The sequence below is a fragment of the Theropithecus gelada genome, chromosome 19 (genome assembly GCF_003255815.1).
Source record: "Theropithecus gelada isolate Dixy chromosome 19, Tgel_1.0, whole genome shotgun sequence".
Lineage (NCBI taxonomy): Eukaryota > Metazoa > Chordata > Mammalia > Primates > Cercopithecidae > Theropithecus > Theropithecus gelada.
The window spans coordinates 31,751,749-31,769,068 of record NC_037687.1 but is presented as its reverse complement, the minus strand read 5'-3'; the positions used below and the strand labels follow the sequence as shown (position 1 = coordinate 31,769,068).

Genomic DNA, 17,320 nt, shown 5'->3' with positions numbered 1-17,320 from the left:
AGAGAGAGGCATGTTCAGATTCGTGGTGTGAGGAAGAGCGATGCCCTAAGATGCAGAGTCGCGCCTTCAGATTCCTGCTGCTGGTACATTGGAACCAGCAACCTGGGTTTGAGACAGGGCTGTTGTCTCCCTGGAGGACCCCCTCCAGGCCTGTCTGTGGTGCTCATGGGCAGGAGACAGCGATCTGGGCTCAGCATGTGGAAGCTCCGTGTACACGCTGGTATCTGTTGGGGGTGTCTTGGGCCTCTGAGAAGGGCGAGCGATTTTTCTCTGAGTGAAAACGCGGTGATCCAACTGTGCGTATGTCACCTCCTGAGGATCTGGTTCATCAGAGTCCTGCAGAGAGGGAAATGTTGAGTGAGGGAGGGGGTTCCTATTTTTCAGGCCTCTTAGGGAATAAGACTATATCCATGAGGCTGGGGCGAGGAGGACCTACCTCCCTGTTGACTGTTCTGTCCGCCACAGGCTCTTGGTCCATTACAGCAGCATCTGTAGGAGACGGAAGTCATCAAAACAGCTGGGAGGACACTTCTGGGTCCTCATTTCATGAGCAGAGCCCAACACACAGCGGGAGACTGTAGGTGCCTGAGGTCCCTCAGCTGCCAACAGCCAGACTCAGACATTCTGTCTCTCTGAGCTAAAGGACCCATCCCATGAAGAGCTGTCAGTTCCCATCCCAGTGATTCTGCCTCCCACTTTCTGCCTGTCATGGAACCTTCTCCTGGATGTCAGTGGCTGCAGGGACATGAGGATACAGTTCAGAATCAGGCAATGGTCTGTGAGCTGAAGGCAGGGACAGGGTGTCTGGTGCTCTCTCTAGAAAGCTCTGCCTCTGTGGCTCCTGCCTTGGGCCAGAGACCATCCTGCTGGTGAGGAACACACACCTGCGTGCTCCCATCCCACTTCCCCACAAGGCCCTGAGGTCTCTGGCCTCTCCTTCGTGAGACTTACTCTTTTTGTTGGAGCACCAGCGATGCAGGAGAAAGAAGAGGAGGATGGTGAAGGGGATCATAACCACTGAGGACACAATCAGAACATGCAGGTGTCTGGGGTTACCTGGAGGAAGACGAGACACCAATAAGAAGCTAATCACAGCGGTTCCTCCTTATGGATTGTCTCGCATTTCTTGATTGACAGGTAGCCATATACAACGTCTCTTTAGGACAAACAGCCAGATGGCGGGAGACCCAACTTTCTCCTCCTCTCTCACTTATAGCTCTCACAGTAACCATAGAATGTGCTGAGGATACCACTGCTTTAGTTTAGATATTTGACCCCTTGAAACCTCACATTGAAATTTAACTCCCAGTGTGGGAGGTTGGGCCTCTTGGGAGGTGTTTGGGTCATGGAGGTGGATCCATCGTGAATAGGTCAATGCTGTCCCAAGGAGACAGGGTTAACAAGTTCTCCCTCTATTAGTTCCTGGAGAGCTGGTTGTTAAAAAGAGCTTGGAAACTCCATCGCTCCCTCTTCCCCTTGCTCCCTCTCTTGCTGTGTGATCTCTGTGGTCTCTGCACACACAGACCCTCCTTCCTTTCTGCCAGAGTGGGAGCAGCCTGAGGCCATCACAAGAAATAGATGCTGGTTCCATGCTTCTAGTACAGCCTGCAGAACGGTGAGGCAAATAAATCGCTTATCTTGAGAAGTTACCCAGGCTCAAGTGTTCTTTTACAGCAACAAAAATGGCCTAAGACATTAGCATCGTGAGATCAGGAGAAACGTCCCAGAACAGCTGGGCTGTCTTCCTGTTCTTCCCAGAGGAGGACGCCATGCAGTGCTTTAGCTCAGTGCTTCCTGTGGCTCCAGGCTACAAAACCCAGGCCGCGCTGCTTTGTGGGTTCCCCCAGCTGCAGTGCAAATGGGGTGACTCCATATGTCCCGAGCAGCTTTTCTGAGCCTTGGGGGACTGGCTCACATTGAAATATAGGCTTCTGTTGTCACTTGCTGGTTATCTGTTAGCAATGAACCTGCCTATGTCATGTATTGTCTGTGTGTTCTGTCTCCCTGGAGTGACGGTGAGGGATAGAAATTGGCATAGCCCCAGGTGCAGTACAGGAGGTGTTTAGTCTTCTCTGGGAAGACTGGACTCGGATTGATACTCAGTGAATGTGCTTTACAATTTCTACGGCCACAACCCTCTTGACTCAAAAAAATTACATTCTCCAAGAAAAGAAACAAAAAGTGAAATCAAGATCAAAAAAGGTGAAGTAAACCCGACTTAAATCAAACAGCCATGAAATAATGATGCAGCCCAGGAATAACGTGCTACTTTTTGTGATCTCCTGAGACACATATTAAGCTGTTGTTCTACCTGAGAGTCCGGGGGAAGCACAACCACCTCCATCATCTATTGTTTCAATACAGCCTGTTCTTCTGTGAGTTAGTACGAAATGTGACCAGGAGATAGTGCTGGCGCTGGTCTCTGAGTCCAAGATCTGAGCTCACTCCAAAGAGTATTAGTTTTTACCTTCCCATGATCTATCTGTATCTCCACAGGTGCTTGGAAGTAGGAGTCAGGTAGGGGATTTGGGTGAGAGGACAAGTTTTATACCATGAACAGAGCACATTCTCTATTCCAGGGCCTGCGTTGGTGGGTTCAGGGGGCTTCCACATTTTCCATATGATCTCAAGCTCACAGAAAGCCAAATAAGGAAGAGGTTTTAGCCTGATTGTTTAATGGATAAGATAAAGGGTCAAAGAATTAAAGACAGAGAAGTAGAAAAACGATGGTTGGTATTCAGGTGCCTTTGTAATTTGTGTGTTATATCATATTTATGTATTTTTTATTTTTATTTTTTGAGACAGAGTCCCCCTGTGTCGCCCAGGCTGGAGTGCAGTGGTGCCATCTCAGCTCACTGAAACCTCTGCCTCCAGGGTTGAAGCCATTCTCCTGCTTCAGCCTCCCTAGTAACTGCGATTACAGGCATGTGCCAATGCACCGGGCTAATTTTTGTATTTTTAGCACACACAGGGTTTCACCATGTTGGCCAGGCTGGTCTCAAACTCCTACCCTCAAGGGATGCACCCGCCTTGGCATCCAAAAGTGTTGGGTTACAGGCGTGAGCCCCCATGCACAGTCTCACATATTATGTTATTATACTAGGTCCTTTCATTTGCACCACCCCTCGTGTGTCCATTGCTCCTCTGCCAGGTATTGATTTAGACGTAGAAAAAAAGTACATCTCAGAAAGAAATTAATAAAACAAGGATTAAACTCCTAGGAAAAATCAAACCCAGCAAGACCTCCCTGCAAATGATTCTACCTCACAAACATATCTTATACCCATATTTCATTCATTTAGTGTGTAAATCAACTCTACATTTCACCAGTGGGGCGGGAATTGCCTTTTCGACAATCTCCTAGATTCCAGTTATGCACTGGGGCCTCCCTTATTTTCACGTCAGTCACTGTTAATCACTTAGGGATTCCTAGTTAGCCCTGAGTTGAATCCAAGGGCTGAGAGTGTAAAACACACACTCCTTGTTCCTTCTTAGTTTCCTGTGTGCCCAGTGTGCTCTCCTCTCTCTCCAGTGGTCTTGTAATTCTCCCCATCTCATTCCCAGCGTTTCGGGCAGAGCCTCTTCCTTGAACTTAAGAATGTTTCCACCTTTGTGCCTTCACAGCTGAGAGCTCAGTGTGGAAAATCCTTCTGCCAATCTTCCAAGGGTTGAATCCATTTTTTTCATTAAGGTCACAAATATTATCTGATCAGTGAGACCTTCTCTGTCACCTGAAATTATACACTCAGCATTATCTATTATTTATTTTAAATCCTGGCTTGGCACAGTGGCTCACGCCTATAATCCTTGCACTTAGGGAGGCCAAGGCAGTCAGATTACTTGAGATTGGGAGTTTGAGACAGCCTGCACAACACGGTGAAACCTCATCTCTACTAAAAAATATACCAAAAAATTTTAGCTGAGTGTGGTGGTGCATGGCTGTAATCCCAGCTACTCGGTAGGCTGAGGCAGAAGAATTGCATGAACCCAGGAGGCAGAGGGTGCAGTGAGTTGAGATTGTGCCACTGCACTCCAGCCTGTGGGACAGAGTGAGACTCTACCTCAAAACAAAACAAAAACCAAAAAAACAGATTTGGTGCACAGATGCTTCCCAATGGATCATTCATTTATTGATCCACTTGTGCATTCATTTTCTGCCCTCGTTTTTAACCATCTGCAATATCAGTGTCCCAAGAGCAGAGGCCGAATGCACCCTGTTTACCATTTGTGGAAGGCAGGAGAATGCTGCCCCACCCCAAAATGTCACTGTCCTAGCCTCCATAGCTTGTGAATATATTATTTTACATGAAAGGAGGAATGAAGATTGCAGATGGAATTATGGTTGCTAATCAGCTGAACTGAAAAGGAGGGTATCCTAGACGATTTTAGGGAGATTATGATGGATTATCTTGGTGACCCCAGTAGAATCCCAAAGTCCTTAAAGATGAGGAAAAAGGCAGAGTAGCATTCAGAGAAAGAGGTGTGGGTGAAGAATAACAGTTTGAATGATGCCATGTGAGATGTGACCAGCCTTTATGGGCTTTGAGGAAGGAGGAAGGGGACTAGGAGCCAAAGAACATGGGAGTCTTTAGGAACTGGGAAATGTAAGGAGCAGATTCTTGCTTGGAATCTTAAAAAGAAGTTCAGCCTTCCTGTGCCTTTGATATCAGCCCAGTGAGATGCATTTCATACTTCTGAGTTACAGCACTGTGAGATAATTAAGAAAAACATGCTTTCATCCACAAAGCTTGTGGAAATTTGTTATGGCAACAGTAGGAAAAGATTCCACACTGCACAGCCAGAGCATGGGGCATTGGCTGAACAAGTGAGTGTCATGTGCATAAATGAACTAAATTCTCTGTTACTACAAGTTTCTTGCTCTGCTGAGTCAACCAGGGTTGCGTCATGAGAGACAGGAGCTCATTCCTTGGCAAGTAGAACTTTTCTAAAAACATCCCACCCTCATCAGATGTTCTTTTCACTTCCCTTTCTCAAGCCCCCAGGCATTTATCCTGCAGTTAGGAATGCAGGCAGAAAAAATACTGCATTTTTTTTTTTTTTTTTTTTTTTTCTGAGAAGGATGTCAGATTTGCACTCATCCTTCTAGCTTGGAGGTCTCAGGTGCAGAAAATTAGAGATTAAGAGACTTCACTGAGCCTTGTGTTGGCCCCAGATCCCTTGTGCTGTTGGAGTGTCTGGAGTTCAGAGACAGCAGAAGACAGGCCCACAATCCCAGAAGGAGCTGAGCTAACGCTTGAATCCAAGGCTTCCACCTCTCCAGGTTTCCAAAAGCAGAGACAAGAGGGGTTCTTTACTCACCAGTGTTGGAACTTGGTTCTGTGGGTGAAGACCAAGTACTTGAAGAGTTTCCTAGAACACAGGACAGGAGAGAGGTGTGGAAATGAAGATGCCTGTCTTCTACTCAATGGAAACCTTTAAGGTTGGTTCATGCCCAAACATTCTGTTATCTAATGTCGGGCCCTGGAAGTCCTGGTGTACCCTTCTCCATAATCATCGTATGTGATGCTCACTGTCTTGAGACTTCAAGGTATGAGGAGAAAACAGGAGCATCACACTACCTGACTTAAAAATACGTTACAGAGCTGTAGTAAGCAAAACAGCATGACATTGGCATAAAGAAAGACCCATAGAACAATGGAGCAAAATGAAGAACACAGATGTAATCCACCCATTTACATCCAATGGAATTTGACAAAGGTTCTAAAGGTCTAAAATCAGGAAGAGACTGTCATTTCAATAAATGGTGCAGGGAAAACTGTATATCTACATGCAGAGGGATGAAACTGCACCTCTAACTCTCACCATACACAAAAATCAAATGAAAATGGATTAAAGACTTAAGGCCTAAACCCATTAAACATTTAAAAGGAAACATTGGCGAAATGTTCCAGGACATTTGTCTGAGGAAAGACATTTTGTTTAAAATCTCAAAAACACAAACAATCAAAACAAAAATAGACGATTGGGATTACATCAAACTAAGCAGCTTCTGCACTGCAAAAGAAGCAACCAACAAAGTGAAGAGAGAACCCACAGAATATTTGCAAAGTATGCACCTGGAGGGGATTAGCAACTAGAATATATGAGAAGCTCAAACACCTCAATAAAACAAATAATTTAATTATAAAATTAATGAAAGATCTGAACAGACATTTCTCAACGAACAAAACATGCAAATGGATATTGTGTATATGAAAAAATGCTCAGTATCAACTAATCATCAGAGAAATGTGAACTGAATTCACAGTGAGCTATCATCTCACCCTATTACAATGGCTTTTTATCAGAAAGACAGACAAAACAAATGCTGGTAAGGTGGTAGAGAAAGGAGAGCAGCAAGAATGTTTTCATCCAAGAAGCTTCTGGAAATTTGTTATGGCAACAATAGGAAAAGATTCCACAGAGCCAGAGCATGGGGTATTGGCTGAACGAGTGAGTGAGTGGAAGTGTCGTGTGCATAAATGAACTAAATTCTCTCTGACTGCAAGTCTCTTGCTCTGCTGAGTCAACCAGGGTTTCATCTGGTACATTGTTGATATGAATGTAAATTAGTACAGCCATTACAGAGGAGAAGAGTATGGAAGTTCCTCAAAAAATAAAATGAGGTTGGGCACGGTGGTTCATGCCTGTAATCCCAGCACATTGGGAGGCCAAGGTGTGTAGATCACTTGAGGTCAGGACTTGAAGAGCAGCCTGGCCAATATAGAGAAACCCCGTCTCTACTAAAAATATTAGCTGAGTGTGGTGGTGGGAGCCAGTAATCTCAGCTACTCGGGAGGCTGAGGCTGGGGAATCTCTTGAATCCTGGAGGTGCAAGTTGCAGTGAGCCCAGATGGCGCCACAGCACTCCAGCCTGGGCAACAAGAATGAAACTCTGTCTAAAAAAAAACAAAAACCATAAAACAAAACATAAAAAGTCAACTTGCACAGGATCTAGCAATTCCACGACTGGGTGTAAACCAAAAGGAAAGGACTTCAGTGTATCGAAGTGATAGCTGCACTCCCATGACTGTTCTAGCACAGTTCACAGTAGCCAAGATGTGGAGTCAACCTACCTGCCCCTCAGTGGGTGAATGGATAGAGAGAATGTAGTACATACACACAGTGGAGACTACTCATCCATAGAAACAAAACATCCTGACATTTGCAGCCACATGGATGGAACTGGAGGTCATTACAATTATTTCCATTTCTTACTCATATGCAGGAGCTAAAAGGTGGATCTCATGAAAGTAGAGAGTAGAATGGTGGCTACCAGAGCCCAGGAAGGGAAGGGTGGAGGGTAAAAAAAAAAAAAAAAAAAAAAAAAACCTAATTAATTAATTAATTAATTTTGAGAGAGTGTCTCTCTCTGTCTCCCAGGCTGCAGTGCAGTGGCATGATCTTGGCTCACTGCAACCTGTGCCTCCTGCAACTAAGTGCATCTCCTGCCTAACCCTTCCAAGTAGCTGGGACTACAGGCATGTGCCACCATGCTCAGCTAATTATTATTATTATTTTGTATTTTTAGTACAGATGGATTTTCCCCATGTTGGCCAGGGTGGTCTTGAGTCCCTGATCTCAAATGATCCACCTGCCTTGGCCTCTCAAAGTGTTGGGATTACAACCGTGAGCCACTGTGCCCAGCCTATAAATGTATTTATGAACAGTAGACTTCACACTTAAAAATGGTAAAGGAGGTAAATTATATAGGTATATTCCACCTCAATAAATACTTTTCCAAATGAAAAGAAAAGGGTGTAGGGATTGCTGGTGATGACATCTCTCTGTGGGTGAGAGGCCGGGATGGGCTTCTGGGAAATGAGTAAGGCTGAGGGGCTGAGGGAACCTCAGATCTCCCCAAACTGAGCCCAGTCTCCCCACCTCTGGGTCTGTCCTGACAGCTTTCTCCATCTGCCTGGGTGCCGACAGCCCTGAACGCGGGCCTCCATGTGGGCTGTGAAGGAGGGTTTGGAGGTGCCCTGTCTGCCATCCTGTGCCCTGACCCCACCCTCACACCCAGGCTTTGTCTTCTCTCTGCATCTGTCCACGCTTCTCTCCATCATCAAAAGGAAGTTCCTCAGCTATGGCTCTAGGATTACAAGACGTGGGACAGGCATGGGGTTTCCTCACCTGTGACAGAAATGGGCAGTGGGTCACTCGGGTGTGACCACACATAGGGCAGGGCACGGAAAGAGCCGAAGCATCTGTAGTTCCCTCCGTGGGTTGCAGGGCCCAGAGGAAAGTCAGCCTTGAATGTTCCACTGACCCTCGGCACTGCAGGGAGCCTAAGTCCATGGGCCTCCCCATCCCTGGATAGATGGTAAATGTCAAACGAGCTCTGGGAGCTGCAGGACAAGGTCACGTTCTCTCCTGCCTGCACCATGGGGCCTGGCTGGGCTGAGAGACAAGGTTTCGCATATAGACCTGGAAGGAGAAGGGGCAGTTTCCTCAGGGAGGTTCTTCCTTGTCACAGCTCCCCTCACATCTGAGCTGAGAACTCACTCCCCTGCTCTATGGCCTAATGCTCTCTCTCACCCTCCACCCCGTCTCTCTTCATGTCTGTCTCCTCCTTCCACCTTCTCTGTCTCTGACCTCACTTCCCCATCCCTATCTATGTTTTCTTTTTTGTACCATTTTATTATTTCTGACCTTTCTGACCCTACTTGGATTGGTTGACTTGATCTTCCTCTTTCTTTAATTCTGAGTCTCTCATTTTCTGTCTTATTCATAACTTTCTGCATATTTCTATCTATTATCTATTGATCGATCTATCAATTATCTATGTATGTATGTATCTATCATCTATCATCATCTGTGTATCTATGACCTCTCTCTCTGTTATCTATCATCTATCAATCAATGTATGTATGTATCTATCCATCTATCTATCATCACGTGTCTGTCTTTCTGTCTCTCTATGTCTATTTATGTATCATCTGTCTATCTATCTACTTCTCTATCTATATCGTCTATCTATATCGTCTACTCATCATCTATTTATCTATCACCTATCTCTCTGTTATCTATCATCTATCTCTTATCTTTCATCCGTTTATATCTATCTATCGTCTGTCTTTCTCCTTCTCCTTTTCTCTGCCTCTCAGTCTCTCTAGTTCTCTTTTGGCATCTCTGCAATCCATCCCCACATCTTTATCTTTCCCTGTTTTTGTGCCCCTCCCTCAGGGCTCTGATTTTAGGGCATTTCTCTGCTCTCTTCCATCATATGCTCACTGCTCTGCCCTCTTTTTCTATCTCTTTATGTGTCTGTGAGTCTCTCAATTCTCTTCTTCTGGCTCATTCTGTGTGTGTGTTCATGTCTTCGCTTTTTGATTTCCCTGATTTCACTCCATGTCTCTCTGTGGGCTTTTGTTCTCAGTAATCCTATAACGTGTGGTGTTATTTGAATATGAGCCTCAGAATCCAGTCTGGGGACTCCAGGAACTCACAGCATACAGGGGTTGGTGTTCTGCTCCCTCACCTGGGGCCATGGTGTCCTGGGACGATGACAGCTCCACTGCATGGAAGGCAGAGGTTTAAGAAAAAACATGGCATCTGTAGGTGCCACAAGCCTGGGGCCACAAGGCCCAACTCAGGCCAGATAGACATGTCTCTTTGGGTTCTCCTGGTAGAGAACACTTTGTGGAGGTAAAACAGAATGGAACCTTCTAACCTGTGCCTGGTCTCTGAACAAAGTCAGCATGGAAGGACATCTCTCTCTGGGACATGTCTGTCTCTCTGTGTGTCTTCTTTACCTCTTTATCTCTTTTCCTAACACGCTGTATGGTCCCTGTGTCTGGCTTCTACGTTATGACGTGTGGTCTGTACTTGTGTCTCCTGTTTCTCTACCTCTGTTGGTACAGACCTCATGAAGTCACTTTCTCTCCATGAGAATCCCACACTCATCTTCCTCATGACCACCTGGGGCTTCCAGTCCTAGATCATTCACTCCCTGTCCCTGCAAGGGTGAGAGGCAGGTCTGGATTCTCTCACCTATGATCATGATGTCCAGTGGATCACTGGGAGCTGACCACTCATAGGGGGAGTGAGCGACAGAACCAAAACATCTGTAGGTCCCTGCAAGGGCAGGCATCATGGGACCCACGGAATAGTTGGCCTGGGAACCCCCATCATGGAGCTGTCCAATGAGGTGCAAGGGGTCCTCAGTGATCCCCTCTCTGTGCAGAAGGAAATGCTCAAACCTCATATCTGACCAACATTGCAGGACGACTGTCTCTCCTGATTTCACCAGGGGACCTGGGTGGGCCAGGAGGGAAGGTTTTCTGTAGACTCCTAAGAAGAGAGGTTGTGAGTTCAGATGGCGTCTCCCTTTCTCATCCCATTCATGGGACCTGGAATAAGTGAGGCTTCCCCTCCGTGGTGTCTATCTCTCTCCTCCCTGTCTGTGTCTCCATGTTTTTTTCTGTACCCATAACCCCTGGTGCAGGTCCCTCCATCTGTCTCCCTCCCTCTTCCCTGTCTCTCTGTCTCTAGGACCCCTGATTCCCTTCCCACTGGGCTCAGTGTCATCTCTTAGGCTGTTGTATCTGTTTCCCACTAATCTCTTTGCTGGTGTTTATGTGGGGCTGGAAGAGGAACCATGACAGGCTGCACGTCCAGGCTCTCAGCAGCTTGAATCAATCTCTTTTGGACAAATTGGAATGACTGGCGGGAGGTGTGAACTCATCAGTAAGGCAGGCATCAATGTCCCTGTTCCTGATGGGGGTTGGGAGCCTCTCCTGCCAAGTCTGTGCCTTTTCCATGGTCCCAGCTGCCATAGGGTGGCCCCTGGTGCTGGTTCCAGGAGAATCAACCCCTCCCTGTGTGGATCAAGCCTGGTGGTAGCAACAGTATTCCACCTGTGCTGAAATCAGTGTAGCCAACCTTCTCCTTGTTTGGTTTCTTAACTTGTCCTTGACCTGAGTTCCTGTGTTGGTTTCCTGTTGCTGCTGTAGAAAATTATCACAAACATGGTAGCAGGAGAGAATATAATAACCCCTTTCACTTATGGAGAACAGAAATCTGACCCAGTTCTCTCTGGGCTAAAATCAAGGCATCTGCAGGGCTGTGCTTCCACTGGAGACTCAGGGGGAATCAGTTCCCTTGACTTCTCCAGCCCTTAGAGCCACCTGCCTTCATGGCTCGTGGCCTTCCTTCACCTTCAAAGCCTGTAGTGAGTCTCCCTCCCACTATGCTGCTCTAATCCCCACTCTCCTCATCCTCCTCCTCTCATGTGGTGCCTTGTGATTCCACTGAGCCCAGCGGGACAGTCCAGGTCGTCTCCCCATCTCAAGGTCAACTCATCAACAACCTCAGCTCCATCTTCCCCTTCAGTCCTCTGCCCTATAACATAAACAGTCATAGGGTCCACGGATTATCATGTAGCCATAACTAGGGACAATTATTCTTCCCATCACAGTACCTATTTTTCTGTACTGAATCCCCCTTTACCCCAAATACAGTCAGGTCCTGGGTGATGGGACCCTGGTGGACACCCCCAGCAGAAGCTCGGGGATTCAGGAGGTGGGACAAGGAGAAGCCCAGACAGGAGCCCTCTGACCTGTGACCGTGATCACCAGGGGGTTGCTGGGAGCCGACCACTCAGTGGGGGAGTTCAGGTGTGAACCCCGACATCTGTAGGTCCCTGCGTGTGCCGAGGTCACAGGGCCCAGGAGGATGTCCTTCCAGAATCTTCTGTTGTAGAGCTCAGGGGCAGGCACCCCATCTTCCTTGTACAGACTGAAGATGGTAAACCCAAGATGAGAGTGACACTGAAGACTCACGTGTTCTCCTTGAGGCACCACGGCGCTGGGCCAGGCAGAGAGGAAGGGCTTGTCCTGACCATCTGGGGGAGAAGGAGGCACAGCCTTTAGAGAGGAGGATGTGAAGCAGCCCCTCCCTCCCTGTGCTCAGAAGATTCTCCCCACTTTCCACATTTCTAAGGCTCCTACCACACCTGGGTGCCCAGGGCTACAGGAAGAACCCATCCCTCATAGACATGGCGTCTCCCTATAAGAAAAGTGTCAGCTGAGAACTTTGAGCAAGTGCTAAATAGGCGACTCTTACTAGATTTCAATACTGCAAGATTACTCACATAAAACAACACAAAGTAGACACAGGATGGAGGGCATGACCTTTGTGAATGGAATATCAGCTAATGCATGAACCATAATAAACAACTGAGCCCTCATTAGAAGATCTGAAATGTCAGGGTCATGACTGTGGTTCCCCACCCCGCTTCTGGTAGAATGACAGCGGCAACACTGCAGCCCCGACCATCATGGAAACGCTGGAGGGTGTGAGTTACGCTCTTGTCCTCAGAGGCCTGCTGTTCTTGCACTGCTTCCCTCCCTTCCTTTGCCGGTGACACCACTTCTTCCCTGCACACCGCTGCTTTGAGGACTCCAGTCTCCCCCAGGGTCCCCAAGGACTCAGCCAAGGGAAAGAAAGAATAGGGAGGGCTAGGACAGAACTGTGGGCCAAGCTTCCCATGGCTTCCTTTTCCTAGTTCATGAGAGATTCCCACATGGCTTCCCATCGTCATCCCATCAGTCAACCCCTTGTGCTGCCTGCCTCGTGTTTCAAGAAAATCATCTTATGTGGGGAGATGACAACCTAAGGTTTGGGGAAGGACTCACCCACATGTGGCCAGGCCCTCTGCAGCAAGAAGAACCCTATAAAGAAAGATCATGATGGATGATCCATCTGTACATCACCTCCAGGCCCATATCTCCACTCCAGACCCATATCTCCACTCCAGGCCCATATCTACAGTTCCAGGCTCATATCTTCACTCCAGGCCCATATCTACAGTTCCAGGCCTGTATCTCCATTCCAGGCCCATATTTTCACTCCAAGCCAATATCTCCACTGCAGGCCCATATCTCCACCTCCAGGCCCATATCTCTATCTCCAGGCCCATATCTCCATTCCAGGCCCATATCTAAAGCTCCAGGCCCATGTCTCCACTCCAGGCCTATATCTCCACTCCAGGCTCATATCTCCACCTCAGGCCCATATCTTTACCTCCAGGCCCAGATCTCCACCCCAGTGCTCCCTCCCTCGATTCCCTTCCGAGACTCACCAACACACGCCATGCTGACGACCATGAGCGACATGGTGCTGCCGGTGCAGACAGGCGGCCGCGCCCCAGCTCAGCTCAGCAGCACACAGGATGTTGTGAGGGGCTCATGCAGTTTACATGCTGACCACATCATGAGAGGATGACGTACGCAGGCTCTTTCTGCCTTGCATGAGGCCCAGTGGGTGTTTGCTCAAGAGTGGAACATGGCTTCCTGGAAATTGTTCCGACTAGAATTGGCACCTTGCATCCTTCACTATTACCAACTCAAAACACGTCTCAGATCCAGTCTCTCATACAGGAGATGATTGAATTTTGTGCTGACATGAAAGACTTTTGACGTATTTTTGTTGTTTTCTTCTGAGATTCAAACTCTTCTCCATGTGCTATTTTTTGCCCATTCAATATGATGTTGGCTGTGGATTTGTCATAGATGGCTCTTCATATTCATTTGGAAACAAGTTGTTAAATCTCCATGTTTTTCTGTAGTTTTAAGAGATGATCTTGGTATTTTTTTCCATTTTTATTGTGTGCCTTGTTATGATTTGGATTCTTTGAATTTATTGAGACTTGCTTTGTGGCCAATCTTAGAATACGATATTTTTTGTGTGTGTGCGGATAAGAAGAATCTGTATTCTGCAGTTGTTGGGTGGAATACTCTGTAGATGTCTCTTAGGTTCAATTGGTCAAGTGTTGTCTTTAAGACCAGAATTTCTTTGTTTAGTTTTCTGTTTTAGTGATCCATCTGATGTTGTCAGTGGGATGTTGAAGTCCCTTACTATTATTATGTGGCTGTCTAACTCTTTTCATAGGTGAAGAATAACTTGTTTTATGAATCTGTGTGCTCCAAAGTTGGGTCCATATATATTTAGAATAGTTAAGTCTTCTTGTCAAATTGAACCCTGTATCATTTTGTAATGCCCTCCTTTGTCCTTCCTGATTGCTGTTGATTTAAAGTGTGTTTCATGTGATATAAGGATAGGAATGCCTTCTCTTTTTTGTTTCCTGGTTGCCTAGTAAATATGTCTCCATCCTTCTACTTTGAGCTGCCTGTGGGTGTCATTTCATGTGAGATGTGTCTCTTGAAGACAGCAGGCAGTTGGCTCTTGGCTTTTTATCCATGTTGCCACTCTATGCCTTTTACGTGGGGAATTTAGGCCATTTACATTCAGGGTTCATATTGATATATGAAATTTTGGTCCTGTCATTATGTTGTTGGCTGTTTTATAGACTTGATAGTGTAATTGCTTTATATTATTTGTGAGCTATGGCTTGAGTGTGTTTTTGTGGTAGCAGATTTTTATCTTCTGTTTCCTACTGAGCACTCCACTAAGGATCTCTTGTAATGGTGGTCATGGTGGTCTAGTGCTAACAAATTCTTTTAGTGCTTCCTTGTCAGAGAAAGATTTTATTTCTCTTTTGCTTATGAACCTTAGTTTGATGGGATATGATATTCTTGGTTGGATTTTCTCTTCTTTAATAATGCTGAAAACAGGCTCCTAATCTCTTTGGCTTATACGATTTCCACTGAGAGTTCTGCGGTTAGCCTGATTGGGTTCCTTCTGTAGGTGACCTGCTCCTTCTCTCTAGCTGCCTTTAAGAATTTTTTCTGTTGTGTTGACCTTGGAGGATCTGATAACTGTGTGTATTGGGGATGCTCACCTTGTGTTATATCCCACATGGGTTTTCTGCATTTTTTTTGAATGTATATGTCTTCCTCTCTAGCAAGATTGGGAAAATTTTCATGGACTATGTCCTCAAATATGTTTTCTACATTGCTTACTCTTTCTCCTTCTCTTTCAAGAATTCCAATGAGCCATATATTTGGTCTCTCTACATAATCCCATATTTCTCAGATATTTCATTCATTTTTAAAAAATCTTTTAAAAAATTTTTGTCTGACTGGGTTGATTCAAAGATGTATTTTTCAAGCTCTGAGATTATTTCCCTAGCTTGATCCCTTCTGCTTTTGTTGCTTCTGATTGTATTGTGAAATTGTTGAAGTGAAGTCTTCAGTTTCAGGAGTTCAGTTTGGTTCTTTCTTAAAATGGATATTTCATGTGTCAGCGCCTAGATCATTTTGCTGGATTCTTTGGATTGGTCTTCATCTTTCTCCAAGATCTTGGTGGGTTTCCTTAGTATCCAGATTCTGAATTCTGTGTCTGTCATTTCAGTCATCTTAGTATGGCTAACAGTTGGATTTCTGGGGAACTATCGAGTTGCCAGAGTTCTCGTATTGATTCTTCTTCATGTGTGAGGCTGGTGTTCCTTTAACTATGATGTACGTTAAGTATAGTCAGTTGTCTTTATTTCCGGGTATTTTGAGAGGACTGGGACTCATATAGAACCTTTATTTGTGGCTGAGTCTTTGCCTTAGTTTTCACAGGTGCTGTATACTGGAAAAATATTTTGGTGTTGTGTTTTGGTCTGTGATTCAGTAGGTGGTGCTTAAGAATGTTGGCTGGCAGATAGTTTGTTACTCAGCCACATGGCTCCTTCGTATTTTTGTGCAGTTCTCCGTAGCACTCTGTGGTGAGGGTGGAGAAATGACCCCCTCACCTACTCCACTCCTGAGCCTTTGAGGAGCCCCCTTTAATGACCAGCTCCACGACTGTATTTCCTTTGTTAGGTGTTCTAGTCAAAGGTGTGGATGTGATGTCAAAATCACCTCACACCACAAGACGCCCAGCTAATTTTTGAATTTTTAGTAGAGACAGAGTTTTGCCATATTGGACAGGCTGGTCTCGAAGTCCTGATCTCAAGTGATCCACCTGCCTCGGCCTCCCAAAGTGCTGGGATTACAGGTGTGAGCCCCTGCACCCTGCCAGGGGTTCTTGAGTTGACACATCAATCATCCACTTGGACTGGTGATTGGTAATTCTGATATTGGTCATTTTCCTAGGGTGGAATTCTCATCCTCCTTCCATGGCCCTGACTTCAAACTGTAGGGAGCAATGAGTTGGATTATTGCTCTGATTTTGAAGGGGAAGCTGATTTGTATTTAAATATTCATTTTTTTATTTTCTTAAATTTTTCTGACCAATTAAAAAATTTGTTTTCAACTAAGTTTACATGAGAAACTAACTTATATAAAACTCAGAGATGGTCTTCTCCTGATATATCCGTTTTATATTTTTATGATTGCCTTTTAAAATATATTGAATGGTTGTAATTCCAGGGACATGTCTTTCAGAACAGTATTTATTCTTATCTCTGTGTTTTGGAGAGTGCACTAAGGGACATTGAAGTTTATTTCCTGAAAAGAGTTTAATTTTAAAATGTATTTTATTTAATAACTCAATGATTTGGAATGTCTAGGTATTTCAGAGATTGTTTTAGACAATTAGTTTTCTTGTGATATGTGATCACTTCATCTAAGCTGAATAATGTCTTCATAATGTCCACTTAGAATCTTTTGAATTCTGTAGGATCTGTACTGATGTCATTGTTTCCTTTCTGATATTGGTAACTTTCCTGGGGTAGGATTCTTATCTCCCCCTGAGGTTCTGCCTCTAAAATTCAGGGAACAATGAGTCGGATTAGTACTTTGATTTCAAAGGGAAAACTGATCATCTACCATTTTTTGTTTGTGTAAATGGACATATTAACATCCCTTGCCTGAACCTTAGTTTCCTTGTTTGGAGCATTTTGCTATAAATCTCACTTCTCAGAGTGATTGTGGGGCTTGATGTGGCCGGGGTATGGGATGAGCTCAAATATAATTTATTTCCAGATCAGGTTAAGGCATGAAGGGGTTGGGACTTGTTAGAATCCTGTTGTTGGACTCCACAGTAAGGGTAGACATTTGAGGCACTCAATCGAAAACCTCAGTTGTTCCTAGCACTGAGAAATTTGATAGAAAGTTTCTAAAACATTATTCGTGGTCTTATGCACAAAAAGTAAAGTGATAGCACCGGAAATAGACAGGGAATCATAAGAAAAAAGAGAGAGCAAAGCTCAGTGGTCACCAGTGCCTGGGACTATCAAGGGGTTATTAAGGAGGAAGTTTCCACTTCTGTGTGGAACAGAAGAGGCTCCCTAGGGTCTTCACAGACAGGGAGTGAGTCAAGACTCAGCGAGGCTGGAAGCTCTGGTTCTCCCTTTTTTTTTTTTTTTTTTTTTTTTTTGAGACAGAATCTTGCTCTGTCCCCCAGGCTAGAGTGCAATGGTGTGATCTTGGCTCACTGCAACCTCTGCCTTCTGGGTTCAAGCAATTTTCCTGCCTCAGCCTCCCAAGTA

The 17,320-nt window shown here is 45.4% G+C and overlaps 1 protein-coding gene across 1 annotated transcript; it reads right to left on the bottom strand.

Moving 5' to 3' along the window:
• Positions 1 to 163: 163 nt before the first annotated feature.
• On the bottom strand, positions 164 to 13,118 carry LOC112613618 (killer cell immunoglobulin-like receptor 3DL3). The gene is given in 10 exon segments (XM_025369333.1): positions 164 to 183; positions 186 to 336; positions 437 to 489; positions 952 to 1,056; positions 5,320 to 5,370; positions 8,134 to 8,427; positions 9,994 to 10,293; positions 11,561 to 11,845; positions 12,639 to 12,674; positions 13,085 to 13,118. Coding segments are annotated over 10 exon segments (1,329 nt in total).
• Positions 13,119 to 17,320: the final 4,202 nt, after the last annotated feature.